The sequence below is a fragment of the Impatiens glandulifera genome, chromosome 4 (genome assembly GCF_907164915.1).
Source record: "Impatiens glandulifera chromosome 4, dImpGla2.1, whole genome shotgun sequence".
NCBI classification, from domain to species: Eukaryota; Viridiplantae; Streptophyta; class Magnoliopsida; order Ericales; family Balsaminaceae; genus Impatiens; species Impatiens glandulifera.
Genome location: NC_061865.1, coordinates 42,209,925 through 42,228,391, shown reverse-complemented (window position 1 = coordinate 42,228,391; position 18,467 = coordinate 42,209,925). Strand labels below are relative to the sequence as shown.

The following is an 18,467-nucleotide window of genomic DNA, read 5'->3' as shown; positions in this document are numbered from 1 at the left end:
AGCTAGTAGATGGCTCTATTACTAACAAATAACTTCAAATTTTTCTCTATGATTTATAGAACAAGGAAATTAACTGTATATAATTTAAATATTCTTAGTCAAGCGGTGCTCACGGTCCCCACCTCTTTTTCTTCTCTTATCTCTCATTTTTTCTTGTTCAACTAATGGAACTTGTTTGATCTAAGGGTATATATTTCGATTATCGGGTTTGTTTGGATTAAATTAATGTCGGGACAAAATTATAAAATATTATAAATAAATAAATATATAAGTAACGTCATATATTTTATTAGGTTTATTAGTGTTGAGAGCATATTGAAATCAGAGAAGAGTCGAAACATGGCACACAAATATTATCTCGGTCCCGTTTCCTAATCAATTATCAGTTAAGCCGGAAAAAATTATCCCAAAATGACATTTAATAATAACACACGTGATTGATATGTTATTTTTTTTAAATTAATATATATTATATATATTTTTTAAATTCTAAATAACAAAATCTTTATATTTTGAGAGACATGTTCTCCAAATTATTTAAACTTCTAAATAGTAAAACTTTTATGGAGGTACGGTAGTTTATTGTTTTATTGTTTTGGAAGATTAATAAAAATAAATGTTAAAAATATATTAATTAAAAATAAATAAATTATTGTTAATACCTCTCAAAATTATAGGTTGTTTGGTTAATTTCTCAGGAAATGGAAAAAAAATTATTATTTAAAAATTGTGAATAAAATTAAAACTATAATATATATTAATTTTAAAAAAATGACATTTCATTGCATCGCATGTGTCATCATTTAACGAAAAACTTAATGAATTTAGATATTTTTTTGTTAGTTAATGATATAGAAGAGCATTAAACTCAAATATAGTGGTATATTTTTGTTAATTAATGATATAGATGAACATTAAACTCAAATATAGTGGTATAAACGAACAAAAACTAGTTCAATGATATATATGAATATTCCGTTATAATTCAATAATAAAATTGAAATTTTTTTCTATATTTATTTATTTGGTAAAGTTAAAACAAGTAACATACCAAATTCACTTAAATCATCCCTTATCGTTAAAGATTTTATTTTATTTTTATTTTTATTTTTGCTTGGAGTTATCTTTTAAAGATAAACCTTAGAGTTTTCTTTTAGTCAAATTCAGCGGCACATAAATTTTTGGTCAAATTCAGCGGCACTAAAGATTTTTTTCTTTTTCTTTTTCTCAAATTCAGCAGATGATAATAGTGTAGTTTTTTTTTAAAATCTATTGAGTTTTAATTTCACATAAATCTTAACAAAGTATTTGCTAAAGCTATTTTGTTTTCTTCATGATGATCATATATAAATACCGGTGATCATATATAAATACCGCCGGGTACCATCCAAAGATGGGTCATTAATCTTAAACAAGTATTTACGTTTGCTATTAACAAATATCATTTTCCTTAGAAGGATCATTTATAGATAATCGTAGGTATTATTGAAAGATAAATTTTGATTTGACGTGAATTATAACAAATTATTACGTAAGTTAATAATAAATAACGTTGTGAACAATCATATACTAGGTACTATCAAAATATAAAATATAAATTTTTATTTGACATGAATAATAACAAATTATTTATTCACATACACTCTTAATAAATATATCGTTTTTGTGGTGATTATATAATTTATAATTGTAGATAATAGATTTTGATTTGATTACGTACTCTGACATGGATTAACATTTTATTCATGCTAGGATTTGATATAATAGAGCGTCCAACGAGTACCTTAATTGGAGATTATTTCAATTGAAAGTTTTCCCCTTTCTTTTTTTAAATTTGATCTTTACAATTGATTTGGTCTCCAATTTAAATTTTCTTTACAAGAGTAAACAACTCCTAAATTATTTTTAAGAAAAAATTTGTAATATTATTCCAGAGATCAATCCTTTTATTCTCTTCAAATAGTGCTCCATAATATGTCTGGAAAGTGACAATAGTGAGTTATAGTTTTATTTACAAGAAAGGATAGTACTCCTAATAAATTATTCTAAGAGAATAATTTTAATAGAGGGGATGTATTTTTTATAATGCCCCTAGCATTAGTATTTTGTTTGGAAAAGATAATTATATAATTTTGTCAATAGTTGATTTAATCAATCTCTTATCCTTTTAACAATTTTTAAAGATTCATGATATTTGGATTCAAAATATTTTTAGAGTTTTGTTTTTAATTTTATTGTCATGATATTTTTGGACCATCTCAAAAAGAAGTCAAGTTTCTTTTTCTTCGATTTTTGAGATATTGGTTATAAATTCATTATCGCGTATAAACGATAATCTAAATTTTAACTCTCGGAGAAGGATTTTTGTTGACTTACTATAAGAAATGATTTTTAAAAACTTACTTTGTCGGAAAAAAATATTTTTAGAGAGTTTTCAAGATCTTTGACTTTGAACTAAATTTTATTTGACTCTTGATATATTTAATAAAATTGATACATTTATTTTCTCGCACATAGCAATTAAGACCAGAGTTTGAGTGCATAAAATGGTGATTTCAATATCTCATTTTCTCTATGAATTTAAGTCATACCCGCGGTGGTAGCAAACATGTATGCAAAGCTATTTTGACTTCTTGGGTCATTTATTAAATGGTTAAAGTGTTGAACTTGTTTTATTTGTTACAAGTTTGAAACTTATATATATCATATTTAATTTAATTTTTTAAATTTAATCGTTTCAAATTTATTGGCGGATCAACCCACAACCCGACTTAGTATGTATTTACTCTCACATATATATCCAAATTAACCACAGATCTCGAACCTACAATCCAGACAGTTTGAAGTTCATTATTAAAAAGTTGATTTTATTTGATACATAAAAATTGAACAACAAATTAAGTATGTAATCCGCAAACACACTTAACCAAACACATAACTTACCACCTGACGAGCTCGAACCTAGGAAACTTAAGGTTAATATCCACTTCTTATTGTCGTTAGACTAGAAGAGAAGATATAAAATTGAACTTATATTGTTATGTATGTCGCACGTCATCAAATTTTGTATTAAATTTAAAATATAAAGTCATAGCCTAATTGATTAAATGATTATATTTTATTTATTAATTTGCAAATTCAAAACATATATATATATAACATTTTTTATTTTATTTTTAACCGTTTTAAGTTTATGCGCGGTTCAACAATGATTTTAAGTTTATGCGCGGTTCAACAATGATCCGATCCAAGTATCATTTACTCTCACATATATATCCAAATTAACTATCGTTTTCTACTCGACAATTCGAAAACTAATAAATATATATATATATATATATATTTATATATATATAAATATATATAAATATATATAAATATAAAAGTATAAGGATCCATACATATAAATTACCATGATAAGTGTTTTATATTATTAATAATACAAATAAAATATTTAGTATAATTCTATCTCCTTTGAATAATAACTATAATTATAATATTAGTGTTAATTTTTTCTAAAACACAAATTCTTACTAAAAAATAATTTTTTTTTATCAATAATAATAACTATGTTATTTGAGTCTTTGAAGAATCTATAGACAGATTAAAAAAAATAGTTAATAAATAATGGGCTGCCTACCACCTCCCTAAGAACAATATTTTTACTCTTCTTCATCTTCATGGCTCTTCCAAAACCAAAGTCTGATTCTTGAAAAGCTGAGAGAGAAGTTAGAATGAAGAAACCAGGGACGGCATTTCATAGCCATTGACATGAGATTTCTGCCATTTCCAAGCAATCTGCAAACTCTGTTGAAGATCAGTGAATGTTGCAGTCCAATTGAGTTCTTCCCTGATTTTTGTTGGGTCACTATACACCTCGGCATAATCACCCGGTCGTCTTTCGAGATATTCCACTTTTATATTTGCACCCGTTGCCTTCTTACAAGCCTCCACAAATTCTCTCACAGACCTACCTGCAGATTATCAAATAGTTGTAATAATATTATTCTTCCAATTATCCAGCAATTACACACACAGACCACAGAAAGAAATAGAACCTGTTCCTGTTCCAACGTTGTAAATTCCTACTTTTGAGGTGACAGCCTTTTCAAGTGCTTTGACATGAGCATCAACAAGATCATTGACGTCAATGTAATCTCTTACGCATGTCCCATCTCGAGTTTTATAGTCAGTTCCCCTCACCTGCAGAAAGAAAACAATTAAAATGGTGGAAAAAAGTTTTATGTCAGTCGAAAGAGAAAGTTGGCATACTTTAAGCCCAGGAGTGATTCCTCGTGCAGCATCAAAGCAAGCACCGGATATTCTTCCATGTTCACGCAGCTCTGCACGAGGGGCTTCTCCAAGTCTTCCTTCTGGGTCAGAACCAATTACATTGAAATATCTGCAAGACAATTGTTTACAGATGATGAAACTGTTTTTCATTCAAGACAATTGTTTACAGATGATGAAAGTATTTTTCCTTCATTTTCACCAGTAATTCACATACATCAGAATCTTAGGCATATGATAATCCTCTTAATTGTAAGACTCGTGTCAACTTTAACTTTCACACCTTAATATCATGATAGCCATATCTGAGTTCTTGTGAAAATCCAAGATGATATCTTCAGACATCTTCTTCGCTTTTCCGTATGGATTGATTGGAAGCTACAGTTAAGCATAAGAAAATTTAGTTTCATCAAGAGTTGTACTTCACATGGAAACACCATTGTCTCAAACTTTTCATCTGGGCGTGCATCTAGATGGGAATACCTTTTAAGATGGACGCATATTTGAACATAGTTTGACTCAGATTCATATATTCATTAACGATTTCTCTACTAGATCCAGATTCAGAAAGGAAAGTGTTTCCAAATTGGCAACAATTTGATATCACTTATATCGATCATTTTTAACTCATTACCTGGGGAGTGAGCTCAGTAATAGGCATTTTTTCTGGTTCTCCATAAGTTGCACAGGTACTAGAATAAATTAATGTCTTCACTCCATGAGCCGCCATTGCCTCTAATACCACCAATGTGTTGGATGTGATATTATGGTAATACCTATGAGTCAAAACAGTATAAGAATGGGGAATATATATAGAAAAGCTAATTGATTTCTGGGTATATTGAATGAATAATTTTACAATGGGTTTTATCAATTCTTTTAAATACACAACTCGATAAACAATAGCTAAAACTATAAAACTCTACAATAAAGGAGACATCTCTTATGAGCCGAGTCAAGGAAGAGTTCCAATGAAAGACCAATCCGTTTGATTTAGAAACACCATTTTGGCCAGATTTCTCATTCAGGTGTGCGTATGCATGAAATCACATATAGAAATGGGGGTATATCTGAACCAAAAAATATGTTGAATATAGAATTGCTCTGGCTTAGAGGTGGTGTGTTCTATTGGGCTTAGTGAGGACCCAATTTTCTTTTATAAAATATCTATCAACTGTCCAAATGATAATGGGATGGTTGGATCATCCTGGGAAGAGTTTGAAAATGTAATGATTTCTGGTGTATCCAACCACCTCTCATTCCAATCCTATTAAAATATACCGAGTCATTCATTGGCAATTTCTCATCTAGATTGGATCCAAATATAAAAGATTTTCCAAATCAAGCCAATATATGTACAATAGTCATATAAAAACATTTAACAGGCCTGGTATGGAAACCAAGACTTAATAATCTGCATTATGAAAAATTGTTACACCTTAAAAAAAGGGGAAATAAGGGTATCCGTGTCCAAAAACATGCTTGATAAATATTCAAATTGTCAAATACCATGTATGATGTTCATGTTGGTGAAGAAGAAATGAGGATTTAGAGTGATAGAAGAAAACAAGTGTAAGCTACACTTTGCTAATGCTTTTATTGATAGTAAACATTACAGCCTTCATATTTATAGGCTTCCAGACAGATAATAGAATGATGCAATCATATAGCAGGATAATATAAACAACATTATCTCTAACAAGATAAAATACACAAATAGCTTAAGACAAAATCTATATATGAATATTTTGTTAAACCAACAGTAAGTGTACTTACTTTAGAGGATCAAGGGTGCTCTCTCCAACATAGGCAACAGCAGCAAAGTGTATTACAGCATCAAATGCATTTTCAGAAAATATTCTATTTACCTGACATATTGATTAAGGAACAGAAGATAGAAGATGATAGACTACATGGATTATAAGAAGCAGCTTAGGATACATCTTTTGAATCCCCCAGATCTGCATAAATAAATTGGATTCTTCCAGGTTCTGGAAATAAGTCTTGCAACACCCTAATAGCTCCCAAATTTCCTCGAGAAAGATTATCCTATCAAAATCAATTCCATTTTTTCAGTCAAAGCTCTCACATATGTCAAATTGAAACACCAAAATACATCAACCAAGAATACAATATTTCTCTTTCTCCTTTTCTTCTTTATAAGTATGTAACATGGTTCAAACCCTAAGCTGGAATTAAGATTGTTAAAAAAGTCTCTATCACAAGACTATTTGGGATTATACATAGTTAGGAGTTGATTCCAATGAGTTAAAGACTTTTAATAAATGATAAAGGAGATACCACTATCGTCACACGATATGAATCCTTCAGAAGTCGTAACGAAGCATGTGATCCAATGTAACCAGCCCCTCCTGTTACTAGCACATGAGTAACCCCAGGTTCATGACGTGAGAACTATAGAAGAAATAGTTAAAAATCAATGAAATTATTACGAATGACAAAATTCAGGTGCCATTATCTTAACATGAGAATAAGTTAAAGTTAATAAGAGTTTTTAGAACACAAATAAGATCTTAAGAGGGGAAATAGAGAGATTATAACCATTTGAAATCAAAGAAAAGGGCTACATATATATATCAAGAACATGAGAAATTAAATATGGTTCAAATTTCAAACTATGAGAGGAAACAAGTGAGCAAAAAATCCAAAGGAAAGAAAAAATAATGGCCTACATTCAACTTGCAAACTAAAACTTTGGTTCTTGATAACAATAAAATTAATATTTTGTTACAATCACGTTCCAATTTGATAATCATTAGTTAAAAGTGATTTTTTTTTGTTTGGTATGATTTTTTTTCTAATGATAATTTAGATTATAGTATGATTTTTTTGCTTCATTTAGTGTAAATACTTTTTCTTCATTCTAAGTGTTGATCTAGTTTTTTTATAGATAATGATTCAGGTTGTCTTTTAGATCATTCAATTTTTTTCAAATAAAGAATTTGTAAATTTTTCTTAACGTATATATTATTATATTTACCAATATATTTTATGTCAATCTTCGTAATCGTAAACATACATGGCATTTGTTTATGACTCTCCAAGACAATTTTGAAAATATTCAACGTTCTCTTTTTCATCGAGGATCTTTGTGAAACCTCAACATTGTGATTAAAGAATTAATCACTAAAAATGTTCGCTTACAGTCATTGTGTAGAAAAACTTGTTGCATTATCGTTTGAAAAAATTGTTGCATTATCGGTTGATTTGGTCTTGGCTACTCAAAAATCTCAATGGCTCTTGAAATTACGTTAAGAAACGTGGACACCATATTTATGAATGCAGATAAATGATCAACAAAAACGTAGTATAAAGGAATTCATCTTATCTTCTCAATCTGCATTGCTACTGTCATATATACTTCATTAGAGAGCATTTCACTCAAATTCTCCCTTAAAGACCTCTCGGTCACTTTTTCAACACCTCTAATTAGATCATGACACTACAAATTCCTTATGACTTACATATTCCTTAGTCTTATCACAACTTCCACCTCATGGTTTTTCTTACATCCCTAAAAAGTATATTCTCTCAATTTTGTCTATACTGTTGATAATACTACCTTGCATGTTTAAACTATTTGCACCGCTCAAACTTCTATATTGTCCTTGCTAGAAACTCTTTTTATTCCAAAATTTTCCTTAATTCTTATCTTTTTCGGACAATTATGTGATCTTGGTTTTAACTTATCTTTTTCAAGTCATGATTGTATTGTGTAGGATAAGATACTTGAAACAGAACGTAAGGATGAATTATTGTTTGAACTGACTTATCCATGTCTTCCATCACAATCCTTTGTTGGAGTTGTCACCTCTCAAATCTGAATCTATCGTTGTATCATACAATTGATTCTCATTTTTTTTTTTTATCAAATCTTATCCTACTCAACATTTTTAAGATCTGGTCTCCACTCTCAAGTTATTCAATTCTCTTCCACTTGAGTTTGAAGAAGGTAGTGAATATATATTTTTATTATTATATTTAGCAATGTAACTTGTGTGTAAATATATTTCTCATCTTAAATATATACCTATAATTTTTTTTTTGTGAAAATAGGAGCAATAATGCTTTGAATATATCTGAATGTAACTCTGCTTGTGATTATTGAGACCAAACAGATGAGGCTTAGTAGACATACAGTAATTCCAAACAAGGGGTATGTAAGAAGTCACCTGACTTGGATTGTTATACTTTGGGGATTGTTTCAGCAAGAAGATGCAGATTATAGTGAGAATAGTCACCAACACAAGTTTCCCTACATAGTTGTTCTTCTTCTTTGGATCTGAATAATCCAAGCCTACACAAAGAAAAGCATACTAGGCTTAAAATCAATACTCCACCTTATAGTAATGAAATGGCACACACATGGGAAGAATTGACTCATAAACAGTGATTATTTAAGCTATAAAAGTGTCGTTAAATGACCCTTATCATTCAAGTAAGAAATACTAAATTGGTTGAAAGAAATACTAAATTGAGGAAATAGAATACTAAATGACCCTTAAATTCAAGTAAAAATGGGGATAGAAAGAAAATAACTAACAGTCAATACAGAACATGTAAAAAATGGGGTGATCAAACTCTGAAGATTGAGATATGATATTTTTGTTGATTTTATTTTCAGTTAGGAAAGGCTTTGATGGTTCTTTGGATTTAGATTTGTATTTGATTGGTAAAGACTTTCCCAATCTTTTGCTCTATCTCGTTGTTTGTATTGAAAAAGATTGTCGCAAAAGTTCACAATTCGCAACAACTTTATCATACAAACTTAAACATTTACAAAATAGAAACAACTAGAAAATTCAATATATCAAATGTTTTGTTTCATTCAATTATCAAGTAAGGCAAATACAGTCAAGCTGGCCACGCAATTATTTTCTAAGTTTCATAGCCCATATCATGTAATGGATTTTGTTTCAATCTAAACTTAAATAATACAATCTTTACAGACACATAACCAAATTCAAACCACTTATTAATACTTTGTATTTGTCCAAAATTAAGAGAGAAAATATAGATTTCTATAACTCAGAAATAAACATTAAGAGTAAAAATAATGAGCTATCTTACCTCCCAAGGGAACAGATCTCGCAGGCCTTGGCTGAGTTCTTGACCTGTTAAGGTTTAGCATTTCAACAAATTCCCTAGTCTTTAATACCAATCAATGATTCAATCAGAATTGATATCTTTAAGTCGATGATCTGTTGATAAACACAGTTTATACCTGTAAGTTTTAGAAGATTTCACAAAGAAAAACTGAAAGTGATCAGAAAGTGCAATTGTGCATAATTAGGAAAAACAAACAACATGAGAAAAAACAAACAAACCTAGTTCAAATCTTAGATACATTGCAAGGATAAAGAAAAGCACAAACCAACCACAGGAAAGAAATTGAACCCTATATTTGGATATGAAACTCATAAATTTGTTCATGAAGGCAGAGAAAGTCTTTTTAATTGTAAAAGCAATTGAATCAGTTGAGATTACAAAATCATCCTTAACCAGAAAGAGATAGAGAAACCCATGAAAACCCACAAATACACAGCAATCCACAATAATGCAAGATGTAATTTGAAAAGAAAAATTAACAGAAAATTACAGGGGTTGTTTCCATCCCCTCCATAAACGCCTACCTAAACTACCAACATATATCTAGGCTTAATGATACGAAAATGAAACACAATCGTATGTATAGATAACAGGGAACAGGTTAAGCGGGAGTCTCAAACGCTAACAAAGAGATGAGAAAACATATATAAAACAACAACGTACAGGATATAGGAAAAGGGTGTGGGATTCTGAAGAGCGATGAAGAAGAATCAAAAGAAAACCTGTTTTACGATGAAAATGTTTGAATGACAATGCATAAACATGAGAGGGAGAGAGAATTTTGTTTTCTTAAATACGTACGGAGCGGAAATTTCTCTGCAGACATGAATGAGCTATATTTGGTGAGCACGATGAATGAAATTTGAATTATCTCTGGTTTTCTTTCTAATATTTTAATTTTTAGGGACAACATTATTTGGCTGATTTTTTATAAAATGTATTTTATTTTATATAAATAAATAATAATTAATATCATAAAAAAATAATAAATATAATTTAATATTTTAAACTATGACTTAAATTATAAGATTAAGAATAATAGTTAATATTATTGGCTGAGAAACAAAAAAAAATATGATAAGATTTTGATTTAATACAATCAATTTATTAAGATGGTTATAGTTTATTCAAATCATTTAGTCAACTAAATTTATGACCATCTCTAAATTTTACTTAAAATTAATTATATTATTAAAATATAATAATTTTTTAATGGATAAATAAAAAATATATAAATAACTTAATTTGAAATATTGGAATATATTAAATTTATTTTAATTAATGTTTATAATATTTTATTCGGAAATAAAATCATATTTATAATTTTCTAAATATATTTCATCTAATTTAAAATATATTATTTTAACATCTAACCTTTAACACTATTGTCAAATTTATACCTTAATGGACGAAATTTATAAACTCTGTTAATATTTTGACAGGTGGACAACCCATAATATAATTAATTTGCCAAGTCAATATTTACTTCTTTTCTTTTTTAACAAAATTAAAAATGGTAATTTTATTAAAACAAATAGACCTTCTATCAGTCATTTCTTCCACTCTATCTAATAGAAACTCAAACATTTTCTCTTAATCTCTCAATTTAATCTGATTCATTTCTACTCATACTTTACATTCTTGTTTCAGATTTCTTGACGATGATGTGAACAAATTCTTCTTATTCCCCGACATTCATCACCATTTTTACTCAAATTTTACATTTCTGTTTTAGGTTTTTAACAATTGATGATTATGTGAACTGGTTCTTTCTGTTTCTGTGACGCCACTATTTCTATGTAAATTTCACATCTATTTTAGGTTTCTTGATGATGATGTGAACTGGTTTTGTTTCAGGTTTCTTGATGATTGATGATGATATGAATTTGTTTTTTCTCTTCCTGTGATATTCGTCATTTCACCCTGGTGGTGTCGTGGATTCCTTCTAGTCGTCGGGTAGCTGTTGATGCTTCATATTAGACATTATATGCGTGTGCCAAGTCTGCTGCCCAAGAGCCGTGATGGGCTTCTGTTCGTCTGGAATCACGATAGACTGATGTTCGCCTTCTAGAGTCGCGACCTGTTCATATTCATTGAAAACGAGTTCTTCTACTTTCTTCTTGCATTTCAAATTACATTGAGGTAGAATTTCGGTTCTATCATTTTATTCACATTGCGAGGTACGATTAGAATTATGGATTATATTCATCCTATTCGCTGCTTTGATCTTGGATTCAGTAATTCTCTATTCTGTGATTCTGATACTGAAATATAGTAGATATTGTTACTATTATGTTCTGAAATTGGATAACTGTTATTGTTTTCTGAAGCTGGTTGTATTACAACATAATTGTTATCCCTTGATGAAGTTGCATAGCGATTGTTGTGTAACTGATAGCCTTACTCATTACCTGGCTGTTCAGGTTTCTTGATGATGATGTGAACTGATTCTTTCTTTTCACGTGATATTCGTCATTTCACCTGGTTGCATTCTAGGTTTTTGTTGTTCTTTATTCTATTTTGATGATTGATGATAGAGTTTTTTAAATTAAAATCTATTTTTTGCATACTGTAAATTAGATAATACTTTTCAAAAAAGATTTAGTTATTGAAATTTTGTTTTCCGTCGTAACCCTAATCCAAGACTTCTCCTCAGCTAGTCGCCAATATGGACAATGAAGAAGAAAGGTATGTCTAGATGGGTATATATTTATTTAATAATAATGTCTGAACATTAAAACAATATTAAGGAACATGAGTTGATGAAGGAGTTACAATCGATCTCCGATATCCGTCTGAAGCAATTGGAGAATGAATTACAGGTGATCTCCACTAAAGTGGGTGAGATGTTATAGGGTCACTTATGCACTAATATGCAATTCTTAAATCTCTTGTTCATGACATTCCTCTTTAACAAATCAACATAGTAGTGCAAATATATTTCTCCCTAACAACAACTAAATTTTTTAAAAATAGTAGATTAATTGATGAATATTCTAAATATTAAAATCATGAAATTGAGAGGAAATACATGGATCATTATTTACTTAACATACAATATTGAAGTGTAATGTCTTATTTTTATTTGTATTATTTCGTTTCCTATATAATTTACTTAGAATACATTAAATACAAACAGAATACATACATTAAGTAATATAATAAACTTTAACAAATTACCATTAAATTCAAAACACAAATCTTATTGACCATATAGTTTTAACTAATGTGGAGTTCATCACAAATCTTGCAATGTTGCATATTTATATTTTTATTCTATTACAATACTAAGAACACTTTAAACATCAAATGTACTATGCATAAAAGAAATAAACAAATATTTGACAAATTTCATCTTCACTTCAATCTTCAATAAGTGATATTCTCCAACTGCTTCACTTTAGTGGAGATCACCTACAATTCATTCTCCAATTGATTCAATTTGACGGAGATCGATTATAACTCATTCATCAACTCAAGTTTCTTAATATTGTTTTCATGTTCAGACATTATTATCAAATCAATATATACCCATCTAGACATACATTTCTTCTTCACTGTCCATATCGACGACTAGCTGAGGTAAAGTCTTGGATTAGGGCTACGACGGAAAACAAAATTTCATCAACTAAATCTCCTTTGAAAAGTATTATCTAGTTTACCGTCTGCAAAAAAATAGATTTCAATTTAAAAAAACTCCATCATCAAAATAAAATAAAGAACAATAAAAACTTAGAATGCAACCAGGTGAAATGACGAATAGCACGGGGAGAGAAAAAACCAATTCACATCATCATCAAGAAACCTGAACAGCCAGGTAACAAGTAAGGCTATCAGTTACACAACAATCACTATGCAACTTCATCAAGGGCTAACAATTAGAATTGAATTATCAGATTATGTTGTAATACAACCAACTTCAAAAAACAGTAACAATTATCCAATTTCAGAACATAATAGTAACAATATCTATTATATTTCAGTATTAGAATCACAAAATAGAGAATTACTGAATCCAAGATCAAAGCAGCGAATAGGATGGATATAATCCATAATTCTAATCGCACCTTGCAATGTAAATAAAATGATAGGACCAAAATTCTACCTCAATGTAATTTGAAATGCTAGAAGGAAGTAAAAGAACTCGTTTTCAATGAATATGAACATGTCGCGACTCTAAAGGCGAACAACAGCCTGTCGCGATTCCAGACGAACAGAAGCCCACACGGCAAGCCCATCACGGCTCTTGGACAACAGACTTGGCACACGAGATAATGTCTAATATGAAGCATCAACAGCTACCCGATGACCAGAAGGAATCCACGACACCACTAAGGCGAAATGACGAATATCACAGGAAGAGAAAGAACTAGTTCATATCATCATCAATCAACAAGAAACCTGAAACAAAACCAGTTCACATCATCATCAAGAAACCTGAAATAGATGTGAAATTTACATAGAAATAGTGGCGTCGCAGAAATAGGAAGAACCAATTCACATAATCATCAATTGTTAAAAACTTAAAATAGAAATATGTAATTTGAGTAGAAATGGTGGTGAATGTCTAAGAATACGAAGAATTTATTCACATCATCATCAAGAAATCTGAAACAAGAATGTGAAGTATGAGTAGAAATGAATCGGATTGAAATGACAAACTAAGAGATAATGTTTGAGAATTGTTGGGTTTGTTTGTTTTAATAAAATTACAATTTTTAATTTTGTTAAAAAAAAAGTGAATATTGACGTGGCAAATTAATATACTATGTGTTATCCACCTGTCAAAAATATTAACAGAGTTTAAAAATTCCGTCCATTAGGGTGTAAATTTGACAACAATGTTAAAGGTTAGGTGTTAAAATGATATATTTTAAGTTAAATGGTAAATATGAAAAATATTTACAAGAAAAGTTATAAATATGATATTATTCCCGTCAATCTTTTATATTTAACTAATTATTTTAAAGTTATATATATATATATATATGTGCGCGCACTAATATCGGTTGAATAATTTACTAGTGGTTGTAGCAGTGTGGTCATGTCAGTTTGTACACCGAAATAGAAGATTTGAGTAAAGCAAACATTGATAAGAAAACTTAAGCGTTTGTCAACGAGGTTGATTCAGGGCCTAAGATCATGTTGAAATGTGTAATCGAATGTTTAAGAATACACCTTTGAAGACCGCAAAAATTTTACATGGAGGGTGAGAAAAAGCCAAAAGGCATAGTCAAATGCTTAAGTATGACCGGAATTGAGAATGGTTAATTTGGATATATATGTGAGAGTAAATAGATACTTGTGTCAGATCGTGGGTTCACCCGCCCATAAAATTAAAACTGTTAAAAATAAAATTAAAAATGCTATATGTATCGAATGTTGGGATGCACACGAAAAACATAAAAAACAAAATAAATTTAATAACAAAAAAATTATAATAATTTTTAAATATGTACTCAATGTCTTATATTTAATAAATAAAATTAGGTTAACAAATTTAATTAATTTTATTATATATATCATTATTAACGAAAATATTTTTATTTAATATTATGATAAAAGATATAATTATTTTTATTAAAAAAAGTTGTATGAGTATGAAAATTTTATGTCGTATATATAATTATTCAAAATGTAACATACAAAATATCTACATACACAAAATTATAAAATTATTTTAACAATTATAAGTGGTCTAGCGGATAAAATGTTAACATTTTATAATTAGGACATTTGTTCGAATCCCTCTAAAAGCAATTATTATATGTGGGTGCGCGAACATTGATAGATGAAACGGAAACGAGAATGCTGACTTTAATAATGCAAACATTAGTGAGAAAACCTAAGGATTCGCCCACGAAGGATGATTTTGAGCATAAGTTAATGCCGAAAAGTGTAATCGAATGCTGATGAATGTCGACTTGAGTAAAACAAACATTGGTGAATAATAATACATGCATCATTGAAAGATACTTTAGATAATATATATGAGTGCAAAGATGTTTTAATAATACATTTTTTTTTTCATTTTAGTATTAAAATTATTAATTATATATATATACATAAATCTAATAAATCTAATAAATATTTGTTATTTTAATTTATAATGTTTATATATATATATATTTAAAAAATATATAACTTACAAAATAAATTTAAAAATATATTTAACTAAATATGTTATGTTTTTAATGTGATCGAATTTTAGTTTTATTTATTATTATAAAAAAATAAAATAAGATATTATATACCTGAAATAATATTTTAGAATTGACGAAAAATATATTTAATATATTATTAACTAAAAAGACTGAAATATATAAAAAATAAAAAAATATTTGTTAAAAATAAAAATTTATAATAAATTAATAAAAAAATAATTAAAAATGAAAAATATATTTAATTAAATATTTTAAGTTTTAAATTTATTAGGAAATGTATTTAATAATTATTTATTATTATAAAAAAATAAATTAAGATACTTGAAAGAATTACTTTTTTATTATCATATATATTTTTTTATTTAATTATATATATATATATATATATATATTAATTTTAAATAGTTTTTAATAATTTATTATTATAAAAAAAATTAAGACATTGTATAAACCCATTTTTTTATTAACACATATTTTTTTTATTTAATTATGTTTTAATATTTATCCAATTATCTATTATAATAATTTATTATTATAAAAAATAAATTAAATTATGTATACAATAATGTTATTATTACATGTTTATTATTATTGTTATTATTATTTATATATGGATATATATTAATTTTAAATATTTTTATATTTTTTAACTATTATATTAATTAATTTATTTTTAAACAATTTATTAAATTCAATTTATTATTATTTTTTTATAAATGTCAATTATTACTCATTATGGATATTAAATAATTAAAATTTTATAAATATAAAAAAAATTAAATTAATTAATTAGATGATTTTTTTAATATTATTATTTTTCAAAGTATACACCAATAAAAAAATATTAGATTAAAGTAAAACTTTGATTTAATCGATAATTTATTCCAAAATTAAATGTTTCATAATTTTTTTTAAAACTAATTTTCTTCTTACCTAATGAATGTTGAATGTTGTCCATTTATATGATTGGTTTGCATGTATTATATCTTTTTTCTAGAAAACTAACTACCAATCTCAATCACATTTTCACACAATTCATATACTTCAGCAAACCAACCACCAATTTTAATCAACCTCTAATATCGTGACCTCACGATCATTTATTACCGATCTCTTATCTATCGACAAAGCACATCTTAATAACACTTTAATACGTCTTTTATCCCTAAGAAAAAAACCACCAATCTCAATTGACATTTAACATTGAGACCTCACACTTTGGCCAATCAAATATTTGATTCATATTTTTTAACCACTTTCTATGGTTACTTGTCTATTATTCTTCAACAAACCACATCTCAATCACATTTGATTAAAATGTTGTACTTATTTGGTTAGGTTGCAAATTCGAAACACACATATAACATTTTTAATTTTATTTTTAACAATTTTAAGTTTATGGTCGTGTCAACTCACAATCCGACTCAAGTATCCATTTACTCTCACATGTATATCCAAATTAATCACATCTCTCGACTCGGCAATCCATGAATTTAAAAAATATAAATAAACATTAAATTTAGATTAAATTTAATTTTACAAATTAACTAATTCAAATATTTGAATAATATTATTTTTATTTAAAATATTTATATATAAATAATATTTTGTTTATATTTTTACATGTATAAATGCACGAGATCCATGTATCTATAATATTTACATTTTAAGGGAAAAAGATGAATTCGCCCTTGTCTATGATTGCATAACAATTAGTCATATAGATAAAAATAAAATGTAAAAAATTAAGTCAATAGCCTCATATGGGATGGGATGATGAGACAACAATGTGACAAAAAAATTTAAGAGCCCGACCAAGAATAACTGTTCCCTATTCCGGATTAGCCTAATTAATGATTGTTTGCTTTGTTGGAATTTATGGGTCACTATTATAATAAATAATTGTGCAAATATCATCTTTTAATTAAGCCAAAATAATGTGATCTAATTAGAAATCAAGTTTATAGGCTTATGGGTGTATTTGTCATGAATATAAAGTGAGGATACCTAAGTGAACTTTCTAATTTTATGAAGGGGCTAAATTAGAAATGTTTAAACCAAAATAACTAACATTATGGTTATTTTGTAACGGTATGGTCCCCAATTGATGTACGATTCAATTTCCTCTTTGCGTCCCCATCAACAGAGAGAGAAAACAAATTTGACGTACTCATCAATTGGAAGATCCATTCCACTTCTAAAGGAAGAGAAAACTAAAGAATCTTTCAAATATAAGGAAAGAGATGACGTACGCTTCCGCTAATGTTAATCGTAGTATTCTTTTCTCATATATATTATTAGGATTTAATTCAGATAATCTAACAATTGGTATCAGAGCCATCCTAATTTAATTATGTGAGAAATTATATGGGGATAGATATATATGCATATTTAATTATGTGGGAAATTATATCGATGTAGATATAATATACAGATTTAATTATATGATAAATTATATCGGTGTAGATAACATATTCAGATTTAATTATGTGAGGAGAAAATTATATTAGATATATGCAGATTTATATGCATAAAATTAATATGAAATTATATGCATGCAATTTACAATTTATATGCATGAAAGTAATATGCAAGTAATATGCATTGGAATTTATATGTTATATGCATGCTGATAATAAAAGCATGTTATTAGGAATATATATATATATATATATATATATATATATATATATATATATATTAATTTGTGATAATTTCATATAAATTTGGTGAAAATATAAAGATTTAGGGTTAAACAGAGGAATTGTTTGTTGATAAAATTTAGGGATATTAAGATTTTCTCCTAAATCGACTATTTAGATTATTGATTGATATAATATATAATATATTATAAATCTTAAGAGAGAATTGAGGAATATATAA

The 18,467-nt window shown here is 27.7% G+C and overlaps 1 protein-coding gene across 2 annotated transcripts; it reads right to left on the bottom strand.

Moving 5' to 3' along the window:
• Positions 1 to 3,422: 3,422 nt before the first annotated feature.
• On the bottom strand, positions 3,423 to 10,286 carry LOC124936184 (UDP-arabinose 4-epimerase 1-like). 2 transcript variants are annotated; one of them, XM_047476657.1, is made up of 11 exons: positions 10,222 to 10,286; positions 9,382 to 9,535; positions 8,484 to 8,608; positions 6,592 to 6,705; positions 6,232 to 6,339; positions 6,067 to 6,158; positions 4,925 to 5,066; positions 4,574 to 4,668; positions 4,273 to 4,402; positions 4,059 to 4,203; positions 3,423 to 3,974 (listed from the first exon to the last, which is right to left on the bottom strand). In XM_047476657.1, exons 2-11 carry the CDS (start codon positions 9,440 to 9,442, stop codon positions 3,730 to 3,732), a joined length of 1,257 nt encoding a protein of 418 aa, XP_047332613.1. In that variant the 5' UTR covers positions 9,443 to 9,535; positions 10,222 to 10,286; the 3' UTR covers positions 3,423 to 3,729. The 2 variants fall into 2 exon arrangements, with proteins under 2 accessions (XP_047332613.1, XP_047332612.1); XM_047476656.1 differs by having other exon boundaries at positions 10,143 to 10,269.
• Positions 10,287 to 18,467: the final 8,181 nt, after the last annotated feature.